We start from the raw sequence: 13,486 nt of genomic DNA, 5'->3' as shown, positions 1-13,486 counted from the left end.
TTTTCACACCTTCACTAGATAGTGTCACCAATGTCTCTTGAGCCTTTAAGCTTCTGTCTTGAGCCTTTAATAACAGCTTGTGCAGATATCAGTGTTTAGCTACTCCATGCTTTAAAGAGTTACTTATTCAGCTTACATTAAAGGCACAAGAGCCAGTGTGGTGGTGTGATAGCCACCATGCTATACTTGTTACTGTCTCAAACTAGAACCAGGGAGACCTGAGGTCCAGTCTCCATTCTGCCATGGAAACTTGCTTGGTGACTGTAGGCCATTCACTCTCATCCTAACCTACTTTGTGGAATTGTTGTGTCATCAAATGGTTTTGTAAGCTGTTTTGAGTCCTCAGTTGGGGGAACAGCAAGATATTAATTAAATAAGATCACTGGGCTATTTTTTCCCTAATCAACTTAGCCTATTTCTAAAGGATGTTATATGGAATTTGTGAGAGAGGGTCCACATTAATGCTGCCAGTTGCCTTTTAAACATCTGTTTGTCTTGTAGTTGAAGATCCTGGCTGGGGATGCCACCTATTAGTCATGGCATCTACCACATGCATAGATGTCCTCTCTGTGCTCAGGCATTGTCTCTGGGTTGTTTGGCTCAGATCCAGCCGTGGTTTGTTGTAGTACCATGACTGAAGGAGCTTGTTCACCTGCTCTTCATTGGTAATTCCTCGCAAGTGATTTTTCTCTTCTTCTTTGCCTTCCTCTTCTTCTCTATGGGCATTGAACCGCCTTAGCTTGATTTCTTTCTGCATGCTCTCAAAGAAATGGAGGATGCACTTGTGTGCAAAATCTCGAGCATGTTCACAGCAAGTTTCATCAAATATCTTTTGTTCAATATCAATGTAGTTACTCCAGTAGCGAGTCTGCAGGAAGGCAGCTTGATTGAAGCAGGGCCTGAGAGACCGGGCAAGGAAGGCTATCACGATAAGGGTCAGCAATATACTCCAGCCAAGAGCCTTACAGGGCAAAGGAAATATAAGCAGAGGCCTATGAATTTCATAACAAAAAATACCCAATTCAACCTCAAGAAAGCAACCAATATTTAGGAGGACATCAGTTTTCTGTTGCCAGAATATTAAGGAATAATAACCTTGCAGAGAACCTCTCTGGTCCTTTAGTCCAATTCTCTGGAGAAGCAGAAGCCTGCAGATTTCTTTTAGTCAGTATTTATGAATTTAGTGATAGTTAACATTTATTTAATGCAAAATGCTGTACAGATCACACAAAGTATGTGGTCCCTGCCTAAAAGGACTGCAGCTGGACAAAATCAGGGTTGGGCAGAATATCACTCAGAAATGAACAGTCACTCTTGAGTAAAAGCTATTTGTTTCTCCTTCAGTGCTCATGTAATCACTTTCTGTCCTTCCCTTTAAAATTTCTGCAACATCTTCTCTCCTCTCTCTCTTTCGTACAAAGGACACACACACACTGTGGCAGACAGTGGCTTCTCCACAGTGCAGGAGGGAGGGGGTGGGGTGGGCAGAGGTTTTTCTGCAGTGCAGTGTGGAGACAGTGAAGTCATTGACCTGAAGTCAAAAATCCTTGACCTGGTCCTGGGAGGCACAATGATAATGTACAGATCAAAGAGGAAGAAACATGAAGTATGAAGAAAGAATGGAGCTCCAGGATCCTATTATAGTTATAGATTCCTAAACCATTACAGGTAACAAACTGTTTTTCACTTCCTATCACATTTATCCCCACAGCACCCCTGCATAGTAGGAGTGGCTGAAAAAAAGGGCCTGTTGCATTACCCTTATGTCTTCCCCTTGTCTGCCATGAGAAGTTTTAATAAAGAAGAAGACTGCAAATTTATACCCCTCCCTTATATCTGAATCAGAGACTCAGAGCGGCTTACAATCTCCTACATCTTCTCCTCCTACAACAGACACCCTGTGAGGTGGGTGGGGCCGAGAGGGCTCTCACAGCAGCTGCCCTTTCAAGGACAACTCCTTGTGTTATGGCTAACTCAAGGCCATTCCAGCAGGTGCAAGTGGAGGAGTGAGGAATCAAACCCAGTTCTCCCAAATAAGAGTCCACACACTCTTAACCACTACAGCAAACCGCCTTGTGAATTTTGTGCTTAGAGCTCAGTTCCCAGGCACATGAGAAGCCTGGTTTGGATTTGGAGCACAGCATGTGGTGAGAAGGAGCTTAAGTCTTCCCCATTTTCCCAACCTGAAATGCCCCAGGGGGCCACTACTGGCCCATCTGAAGAAACTTGTGTGTTGCTGTTGCTATATTATAGTTGCCATCTGTACCTGTATGTTTCCTCAGCAGGACAAATAGCTTCCTGGGATCACTGACAGTAAGAAAAATGGCAAGGGGAAGGAAGGCTTAAATCTTTTCTCTGCTCGCTCTAGGGTTCTTATCTGAATCATGGCCAGTGTCTCACAAATCAGTCATTCTAGTAGCAGCAGAAGTAGTTGCCTTTCAGATCCTTCAGTGATCTGATGAGAACTAAGCACACTCACTGCCTTTGGAGGCCCAGCACACTGAGGACAATTGCATGTCAATTAAACAAAAACAGAAAACAGAGGCATGGGGAAACCAGTTTACTCAAGGCCATGAAAGCTTATAATATATTGGAAGAAGAGATCTGGGTCTGAAGAACGTTTCCAGTTATGAACATATGCCTTATACTGAATCAGACCTTTGGTACATCAAGGTCAGTATTGTCTACTCAGACTGGCAGCGGCTCTCCAGGGTCTCAAGCTGAGGTTTTTCACACCTTCTTGCCTGGACCCTTTTTAGTTATTTTATTTTTATTTATTTATTCAATAGGCTTATATTCCGCCTTTTCCCATAAATGGGCTCAAGGCAGATCACAACATATAAAAATAACAATAAAAACTTACATATCAAAGTTAAAACACCAATTTAAAATTAACAGTAAAAACAATAAATAAAATGCACCACCGGTGGACAGGGCACAGCATATCAATAACCAGTTGTAGGCCCACCTTATACGATAGTAATAACAATAGGATAGCACTGTAATAAGCGTGATGTCACCACAAGGGAGGCCAAATGATGGAATAATAGGATGCCCGCTGCCTCAACTATAGGCCTGGCGGAACAGCTCCGTCTTGCAGGCCCTATGAAATGGCAGTAATTCAGTTAGGGCCTGGATATCCACAGAGAGCTGATTCCACCAGGCAGGGGCCAGGGCCTTTTCAGCCCTGGCCCTGGTTGAGGCAAGTTGGACGTCCTTAGGGCCAGGGGTGGTCAGGAGGTGTTGCGTAGCTGATTGCAATGACCTCTGGGGCGTATATGGGGAAAGGCGGTCCCTCAGGTATGTTGGTCCCAGACCGTGTAAGGCTTTAAATGCCAGTACCAAAACCTTGAAGCAGATCCGGTACTCAATAGATAGCAGTGCAGTTAGAGATGCCGGGGATTCAACCTTGGACCTTCTGCTTTCCAAGCAGATGATGTACCACTGAGCCACCATCCCTCCATTATCCTCTCCATTCCTTGCAAGTCCCCAGTTTTTTGTCACTAATCTACCTTTTGGGGCCCCCTATGGATCATATGCTGCTAGTTTGGTGTAGTGAGCCAGTTTGGTGTAGCGGTTAAGTGCACAGACTCTTTTCTGGGAGAACCAGGTTTGATTCACCACTCCTCCACATGCACCTACTGGATGATCTTGGGTCAGTCATAACTCTCTCAGAGCTGTTCCTCTCAGGAGCAGTTCTGGGAGAGCTCTCTCAGCCCACCAACAGGTTGTCTGTCAGCCCCACACAACAGGGTGTCTGTTGTGGGGCGGTGAAGAGAAAGGAGATTGTAAGCTGTTCTGGGACTCTGAGCAAAGGGCGGGGTATAAATAAAATCTCTTCTCTTCTTCTTGCTGTAGAATATAGCAACAAATGGCAATATGATGTTTCTTATATCTAATGGTGCTCAGGAGAATATTCTGGGGGTGGGCCTGAAGCTTTTGAAGAACTGACATTACTATTTCAGTAAAACACTACTCTCAGGCACCTGAGAGTAGACAAAGGGTTCCAAATGACCCTACAGAGTTACAATAGATAGAAGCCTTATAGAAGTTTCTCACTTACTTGTGACCAGCATCTGAGGTACCTGGACACTGCTTTGCGGGAAGTGTTGTTCCTTATGAGCTCATCTTCCTTGCAAGGGACCTTGGAGAGCAACAGCTGCACATGGACAGGGGTCATGTTGGCAAAACCTGAAAACTTATCAGGGTCAACAGAATTGCTGAAGGCACAGACAAAGCACTTCCCATCAAGAAGGGTGACTAGGATCCAAATAATGGGTGCAATCATAGCCCGTTGCAGGATGGAGGAACAAATGTATCTGTGTGTTGGACAGAGAAACATTAATTGATCAGGTATCTCTGAAAACTGGAGGTTTCTGTTTGGTAACCTAATTCACTTAGTATAAGCAAAAACAGAGGTGAGAAAATTATATTTTCATGACTTGTAACTCTTTAAAGGATTTTATTTGGCATTGGTAAATATCACAATATATTTGTTAGAACTTAAACATGTGAACAGAAATTATCAAGGCTGTATAGATTGCGGTCCTGGCCTAAACTGCTCAGTTTATGAGTAAGGATTACAGAAAGACATGATAGATACATATTAAATCATAAATGGATTTTTAAAAAAGGGAATAAGTATTTGTTTCTTCTCTTGTGTAATACAGAAACCCCATAAAACCTGGATAAGAGGAAATCAGCCCCCCCTATTAATCTTTTGAACTCACTGGAATGTGGTGATGACCAATGATATGACTGGGTTTGAAATGGAAAAGATACATTAATGGAAAAAAGACATTTAGGGATTATTAACAAAAGGCGTCCCCAGACCTTATGAAAAACCTGCAGCAACAAGTGCATGAGTGGCTTGCATATCTGCTTTTCACATGGGGTAATCTTTGCAGATAAATCTGCCAAATATTTATTCAGCTTATGCATGCTGCTATTTTGAACTGTTACTTCTCTTTACGGATGTTACATCAGATGTTTATAAACAGAAATATGAAAAGTGGATGCATAAATCACTGGAATATCACTTAATCATAACATCCCATCCTCATCATGGCATACAACTTGTATTAGACCATAAGGAACTGGAAGTGCCATCAGAATTGGTGATCGTACTATGATAGCCCCAGATGCTGTTATATACTGTCTCTACAGCTTTGTGGATTTGGAAATGAGAATGTGAGCTAGACAATTTTTTTTGCATGCATTTACTTAGAAAGTCCACAGCCTATACAAGACACTTCTTAGCTTTTACACTGAGAATTGAACTCCACATTACTGTAGGAAATGTGTTTTCCTTGCTAAGATTCAGTGCCAGATTAATAGGAATTTGATCATCCATCTAGCCACAAATCTGAGTAGTACAGCACAGGATAGGAATATTTGGGGAAGATGCTTGGTGTACTCTACACTATACTACAAGCTACTAGGGCTTTAGATAGGCTGGTTTTACCTCTCTTGTTTTTTTTCTTTAACTTTAACTGCCCTTCATGATTTTCCTAGAGAGAAACAAATATGCTTAGTACTTACCAGATTGTTTGTTTCTTCTTTTAATTTGTAAAATAATGTTTTTCTGCATACCTAAGGAATCTCCTGGTGAGAATCTGAAGGTATTTTTGCTGCCCTGAAAGCCCTCTTTCTATGCCCCCCCCCCCAACAATTCAGGGAAGATATTATTGTACCTTCTTCTCCTGTCCGCACTGTACAGGAGAGTTGAGAGTGGAGTTGAAAATGCATATTTCACATCCTCCAGAGCTTGAGAGATCATGCTTAATTTCCCTCAGCATTCCTTGACTTTACAAGAGCAAAAGCACCTTCTTAGTCCTCTTCTGTTTGGGGCTTTTGGTGGTTTTTTTCCCCAGTTTCCAGCTGAGTCTTCTGAGTATACAGAAATGTATGCCTTCACTGTATGGCTCCTTTGTCTAACTGACAGGCATTCTACTATGAACTTTGGTATTAGAGGGAATGATGGTAAAATGGGAATTATAATAACATTTCACATCAAGCAAGATTAAGACTGTTAAATCACACTGAAAATTAAAGGTTCAATATGAATTCTAAATCAGTCCTAAATTTTTAACTTAAAGGAACTTAAAATTCCACAAATGAGGGGAGAAAAGGAGAAGGAACACAGCAGGTAAGGAAATCATATTATTGAAAGTCATTTACCCATTGACTGAAATCCCCCACCTGATAATAGCCATGTTCTTCTTTCTGTTCCCAGTGGGTCTCTTCCACTCCTCGATGGCCAGCACACACTGTCTGTTGACAATGAGACCACAGAGCAACAGGATCACAGGAGGTATAAACATTATCCCCAAGCCATATGCCATATTGTATTGGGGGAGGCAGGGGCAGTTGAAGTCAAAGGAGGTGTAAATTTTGACACTAGCCAGTGCCAGAAGCCCGCAAATCCCATTCATCACCGATTCTGAATTAGACTGGAAGTACTGGAAGATCATCCGGAATCGATCCATGGTGCTGTGTGTGCTTCAGGGCTTTCCTCTAAGAGTTTCTATGTTTGTTTCAGGTTGAAGTACTGGCTGGTCTTTGTGTTGGTAGCTTTCTTTGGCACTGTTTCAGCAAGCTATATTTGGTCTGTTTAGATCAAAGTTGGGAAGACAATAGGAAGAAAGAGCAAATGGTATAAGAGTAAATTCTGTACAGATGGTCTTTTCCCTTCTCCTGCATCCCATTCACATTAACATTGCTGCCTTTGTTGTAATCTTCTTGCCTTCACATTCAGAATCTTCCTTATTCAGTTCTCTTTGATGTAATTGGTCCAGCTGTGTTTCTTATCCACACACTGTGGAATTGGGCCTGAGATCACCTACAGCTTAGTTGTCCTGCTTTTAAAGGTGCTTCTCTAGGTTCCCTCCCTTTTTTTAAACAACCAAAGAACTCTTTTGTATGTCAAGCAGCTGCAGCCTTCAGGTATGATGCAGTATTTATTCTCCTGTGTCAGGACTGTAGTTAGTGTACCACAGAGAATGAAAGTCACAATTTCAAACAGTCAGAAGCTATTCTTTTTCTCCTTTTCCCCTTCCTTCTCCCAGACATAGACTCCCTGTGTTGTCCAGTGATGAATCACTGATTAATGATGAATCACTGGAGACTATGAAAAACCAGGCTAGTCAAATGAGATCGCTTGTTTACAGATCTCCTCCCTGGTGCTTCTCATTAGAAAAGGCAGCTTCAATGCAGTTATTCTTATGTTGGGTGGAAGAAAATATACAAGACTGGGAGACACTAAAATAGCACTCTATTTTCTCCCTTACATCGCTGTATGGTCTCATACTGTATTTTCTCAAATGTCTCCGCCTGAAATGTGCTTCATGTAGTTGCCTGACATCTATGTAAGACTCTAATGATTTGACATCATGAGAAAGTTTTGTTCAGTGTGAGATCCATGATCTCACCTGAGTGACTACCACATAATTCAGGAGTAATGTGGTGCAACACGGTATGACCACTTCTGATAAACATGGGCCATTTCTGGATTCTAAAGAAACTTACATGTTGCCAGAGGCCCATGGAAAAATATGGGGCATTACTATGCTGGGAGGTGGGCTCACAAGCATCATACCTTAAACATTAATTTGGAAGCATGTGAGAGTGATATTGTTAACAGATTCCGAAGGCTTGTCTTGCAGCTTGCTGAACTACACTGTGGCAATTATGAGTGGCAACTTCTAGCTCACACATAACTGTGACTCTTAACATTTTACTGCCTTTTCCCACCTTCATTCAAAAGATGTTTCTTTGCCAAAGAAATTTTCTATTACCACTACTACCGTCATAGGGTGATGCATACAATAATATCATATAATCATGTTTACAGTGGCTTGATTCATATGCACCATGCTTTCTAAGGGCTCTATAAAATCCAAATCATACTGAAGATTTAAATATGTTTTATTTGGGGGAGGCATTCTGTTGTAGAAATAGCAAAGATTTTTAACTGATTTCTTTGTCTTAGGACTGGGGTGTTGAACTCATTTGTTAGGAGGGCTGGATTTGACAGAAATGGGATTTTGTGGGGCTGGGCCATGTGTGTCATAAAATGTAATGTGAGATAGCAACTCCATGACGCTTTCAGTATTTTGAAGCTGGATTGTCTCAGTGGAAATCACCATTGTACAGGCATGAGGCTCAGCCACAAGGCGGTGATGTCGAGCTTTCAGTTTTGAACTAGTTATATTCTGCAAGCCTTATTAAATACTTATTAAAGGGAATACTTATATTTACCTCCAAAAATCCTGATTTTCTGGTCCCTCTTTTTAGTAAATCACTGTCCATTTTTGATGTCTTTTACTATGTTTGTCTTTGTTAGTTGCCATTCAGGTTTTGTTGCCTGTTGAATTTCTGCTGTCACAACCTATAGCAATAATGCAAACATCATACCAAGATTCAGCTGGGTACATGTTTTGGTGGTGCCCAAACTCATATCCAGTGAGTGATGGTGTTGAGCACACAATTATCACACCTTAAAGGAAGCAATGTAGAAGAAAGAAAAGTTGTAACATTATTACTATATTCCTTGAAAATGGTAGTTGACAAATATGCTAAAAAATACCTACAAGTTTCATGTGACCCAGTATGGCAGTAATATTGCTTTCACACTGCTTAAGGCTGGATCTACACATAGTTGGGTTTCCCCCTATGATAACAATTTTCCTTCTGGATTTTTCTGTTTGTACAAGACAATCAGGAAATGAATAATTTTGGATGGGCACAACATCAAATGTGCAGATCTGGCTTCAATATCATAAGCTACCTTCAACCTATGTAATAGAGTGAGGAAAACCTACAGAACCAAAAAGAAGCAAGGAAGAGCCAAAGATAATTCCTGTTGAGTGGAAGGTGTGAATTGGGAGATGGGTTCTAGGCTTCTCTCCTCCTCCTCTTCTTCTCTCTCTCTCTCTCAGCCAGTGTGACAGCGGAGGCCTGGGTTGAAATCTCTACTCCACTCAGCTGGGTACCCATGGGCTAGTTTCTCTCTCTCAGACTAACCTACTGATAAGGATGAAGTGGATGGAGAACTAGATATTATTTTTGGAGCTCCATGAAGGAAAGGTGGAATAGAACTATGATATTTTTCACCTGCAGCTTCTAGACTATCCCATAGCCTCAGTCTAAAACACACTGGAGGAAAAATTAAAAATGCATTTCCAAAAGTCATTTCTTTTTAGGACTATTCTGCACACTCAACTTCTGATTTTCTTGACAGTCAATCCACAAGCATTGGAATCAGTTTGGGCAGGGTTCTTCTGCACATCTGCCTCCCTTTGCGTTTTCATGGTCATGGTGTCAGTTTATTTTCTTCTGCACATGCCTTAAACAATCATGATTTTTCAAAGGAGGACACTGCCGTCATTGGTGATGTCACAGCACCCATTTTTATTTTTTGCATATGCTTATATTGATAGCAAAAGTTTTAATTATATCTTTTCCCCACTTATGTGTTCTTTGAAAATTCCATTTATTTCTTACAAAGAAATGATAGCCTTATAGTTGTGGGTGGGTCCCCTTTGTCTCCTGGCAACCAATATTTTTAGACCCAGTCCACCACTGCTACACAGTCTTTATATATACAACAATACATTACTTTTAGTACTTGATTAAATCCCAATAGGATGAAAACCTGAAACCCATGAAGTTATAGTACACTCCAACAGGGCCGGATCTAGGAGAGGGCAGAGGGGGTGTTTTGCCCCTGGCGCTGCCATGGGGGGCGCCAAATTGGGTGCATCCCCCCCAGGAAGGGGGGAGAAAGATCGGCTTCTTTTGCACCGCCACCCAGCCCGCTGAAATCCCTTCCCTTGCCTCACCTGCAGTGATACAGGAATGCAATAATCGCTCCCTCCCAGCTGCTTTTCTTCTCTCCCCTCCCTTGCCACCCCAGCCCCTTCCCATTGACGCCTGGTCCTACACACCTAGGGTGGCCAGAATATCCCAGGCACCCGGGAATGTCCCGGTTCTGGCCCCCTATTCCCGCCTCCCGGGCTGGCTATACCGGGACCATTAGAGGTCCCGGTTTAGCCAGCCCCGGAGGCGGTGGGCCGCGCGCGCCGGCGGGGAAGGCGGCGAGGGAGGGAGGGAGCATCCCTGCAGCGACCAGCGCCGGCCTCTCCGCCGCCTCCCCGGCCTCCGCCACCGCCACAGGGCCCCGTGCGCGGGCCCTACACTTCAGGAGGCGGCCGGGGAGGCGGCGGAGAGGCCGGCGCTGGTCGCTGGAGGCCCTCCAGAGACTCTGGAGGGCCTCCAGCGACCAGCGCCAACCAGCGGAGGCCGCGGAGAGGCCGGTGCTGGTCCCTGGAGGCCCTCCAGAGACCAGCGGAGGCCCTCCCCGGCCTCCGCAGCCGCCGCCAGCCCCGCCAGCAGCACCAGCCGCCAGGAGTAGAGGCCGCCACCCGCCCTGGATGAAGGTAAGCAGGGAGGGAGGGGGCCAAAAGCGGGGGGTGGTGGCTGGCGGGAGGGGGCGGCCTTCCTTCCTTCCTTCCTTTGCTCCTCCCTCCTCCCTTCCTTCCTTCCCTCCCTCCTTCCTCCCTTCCTTCCCTCCCTCCCTCCTTCCTTCCCTTCCTTCCTTCCCTCCCTCCTCCCTTCCTTCCCTCCCTCCCTCCTTCCTCCCTCCTTCCTTTCTTCCTTCCCTCCCTCCTTCCTTCCTTCCCTCCTTCCCTCCCTCCCTCCTTCCTCCCTCCTTCCTTTCTTCCTTCCTCCCTCCCTCCTTCCTTCCCTCCCTCCTTCCTTTCTTCCTTCCCTCCCTCCCTCCTTCCTTCCTTCCCTCCCTCCCTTCCTTCCTTCCTTCCTTCCCTCCCTCCTTCCTTTCTTCCTTCCCTCCCTCCTTCCCTCTCTCCTTCCTTCCTTCCTTCCTTCCTTCCTTCCCTCCCTCCTCCCTTCCTTCCCTCCCTCCCTCCCTCCTTCCCTCCTTCCTTCCCTCCCTCCCTCCTTCCTTCCCTCCCTCCTTCCCTCCTTCCTTCCTTCCCTCCCTCCCTCCCTCCTTCCTTCCTCCCTGTTTTGGTGGTTTGGTATATGGTTACTTTTGCATTTATTGGCATTTGCATTTATTGGCAATAGCTTGTGTAATACAGCATTTTGACTTTTTTTTTTGCCATATAGATAGGGTGATCATTTTCCTATACTACTTGTGCTTTGCGTATTTTTCAAGTGCTTGTGTATTTATGTACATTGTTTTCATTGACTAAGGGAGGTATCTGGTGTTTTCTGGTTGCTGACCTAGCCAGACAGGACAGGAGACCAGCAGAGAATATCTCCCCTGTTTCCCTCCCTCCCTCCCTCCCTCCCTCCCTCCCTTCCTTCCTTCCTTCCTTCCTTCCTTCCTTCCTTCCTTCCTTCCTTCCTTCCTTCCTTCCTTCCGTGGCTCTCAAATATCCGATGTTCATGTCTTGTGGCTCTCAAACATCTGACCTTTATTCTGTGTTGCTCTTTTGTTAAGCAACTCTGGCCACCCCTGGAGTAGACAATACTGACTTTGGTGGACCCAAGCACTGATTCAGTGTAAGGGAGCTTTGTGTTTGTCTCTTCTGGTGCAATTTTGTTCTCAAATCCTGTATTTACTTCATCAGTATATGGGATAAGGCACTTTCACAACTGTGCTGCATAATGCAGCCTATTTATTTTGTCCTGTTTGCTCTGTTGGCTCTATCTGCGCCACCTTCATCACTTTCGGGGTGTGGATCCCCCAGTGGGGTGGTCTCCCGACTCCCTCCGCCGGCTGTTTCTGATAGCCCTGCGCCCCCTCTTTCATTTGATATGTGTCCCGTGCGGGTGCCACCCTCCCGCCGGGAGATGCCGCAAAATGAGCCCCCTTGAGGCTTATGGCGGCAGGGCTCGGGGGAAGCGAGCTAGACTGCTGTTCTTTTGAGGGGTTATAGAGTGTTTCGAGCCCGTCCCTGTGGCATTGGTCCCATCGTTGTGGGGCCCAGGGGGCCGGCGCAACAGCACGCTGAAGTAGCCTGTCGGTCACTTCCGGGTTCCTGTCCTGCATCTCGACCTGTGTTATTAGTGACAGGCTGCTTCGGCGTGCCGCTGCGCCGGCCCCCTGGGCCCCACAACGATGGGACCGATGCCACAGGGACGGGCTCGAAACACTCTATAACCCCTCAAAAGAACAGCAGTCTAGCTCGCTTCCCCCGAGCCCTGCCGCCATAAGCCTCAAGGGAGCTCATTTTGCGGCATCTCCCGGCGGGAGGGTGGCACCCGCACGGGACACATATCAAATGAAAGAGGGGGCGCAGGGCTATCAGAAACAGTCAGCGGAGGGAGTTGGGAGACCACCCCACTGGGGGATCCACAGCCCGAAAGTGATGAAGGTGGCGCAGATAGAGCCAACAGAGCAAACAGGACAAAATAAATAGGCTGCATTATGCAGCACAGTCTCACTGGAATCTCACTGGAATCTGACTGGCTTCTCAGCGTGGAACCCGTTCTCTCTAGTCTTCTCACTTTGAAAAAAGTAAAAAAAGAGTTTCATTTAACTTTACTTCCCCCTTTTCCTCTCTATAAATAATCTTGGTGTTTCCGGCGGTGATATTTGGGGGATTTTTGGGGACGTCACAGGAAGTGCTGTGAAGTCACTTCCTGTTTCCGGCAGTGGCATTTGGGGGAAATGATGTCATTTGGGGGAAATTATGTCACAGGAAGTGATGTCACTTCCTGCTTCTGGCAGGTGGCACGGGGGGAATGATGTCACAGGAAGTGATGTCACTTCCTGTTTCCGGCAGGTGGGGCGCGGGGGGAAATGATGTCACAGGAAGTGATGTCACTTCCTGTTTCCGGCGGTGGCATGATATCACCGGAAGTGACGTCACCGGAAGTGACATCACTTCCTGTTTCCGGCGGCGCGCACGCTTTGCGCGCACACACCCCTACCTCCCCCCCCCCAAAGGTGTCCCTGGCTGGCCTTCAGACATTATGGCCACCCTACCTCCCCAACAGTGTAACCAGTTGTGTATGTGGGCATGGGAGGGATGGAAGGAAGAATCTCAGAGGCTATCTCCTCCCCCCCTTCAGAAGTGCTTTCATCTCCCCCAACCCCCCCCCCCCCCCCCAGCCTCTGCTGTGCATGAAAAAGCCCTTTGCCAGCAGTTTGACAATTCCTGCAGCTCATAAAAGTAAAGCAGGTGAGAAAAAAATCCAGGCTGACCGTTTGCTGCTACCGAAACAGAGAATAAAAAGAAGAGTCGCTTTTTCTATTCCACCTCTGGGATTCTTACGTAAACAAGACCGCTTGCTCTCTCCAAGACCGCCACCCCCTGCCCCTCCACACTTCCCAGACTTAGAGCCAACAAGCCCAAAGGGAAGATCATGGACATGCTGGTAGGAGAGTCTCAAGAAATTAGTGTTTGACTTGCATTGGAGTAAGTTTTTAGGGAAAAGGGTAAGTTGGATCTACATGGATCTTCATGAATGCATATGATTTTTACATTGAAATGAAATCAAACCACTATTATTC

General features: G+C 45.6%; 1 protein-coding gene across 1 annotated transcript; it reads right to left on the bottom strand.

The window, feature by feature from the left end:
* Positions 1–251: 251 nt before the first annotated feature.
* CALHM3 (calcium homeostasis modulator 3) lies at positions 252–6,831 on the bottom strand. Its single transcript, XM_060240846.1, has 3 exons — positions 6,202–6,831; positions 4,064–4,319; positions 252–961 (listed from the first exon to the last, which is right to left on the bottom strand). Exons 1-3 carry the CDS (start codon positions 6,486–6,488, stop codon positions 479–481), a joined length of 1,026 nt encoding a protein of 341 aa, XP_060096829.1. The 5' UTR covers positions 6,489–6,831; the 3' UTR covers positions 252–478.
* Positions 6,832–13,486: the final 6,655 nt, after the last annotated feature.

The sequence above is a fragment of the Heteronotia binoei genome, chromosome 6, assembly GCF_032191835.1.
Source record: "Heteronotia binoei isolate CCM8104 ecotype False Entrance Well chromosome 6, APGP_CSIRO_Hbin_v1, whole genome shotgun sequence".
In the NCBI taxonomy this organism is placed as follows: Eukaryota; Metazoa; Chordata; class Lepidosauria; order Squamata; family Gekkonidae; genus Heteronotia; species Heteronotia binoei.
The sequence above is the reverse complement of the archived record's forward strand: the minus strand, read 5'-3'. Positions and strand labels throughout refer to the sequence as shown.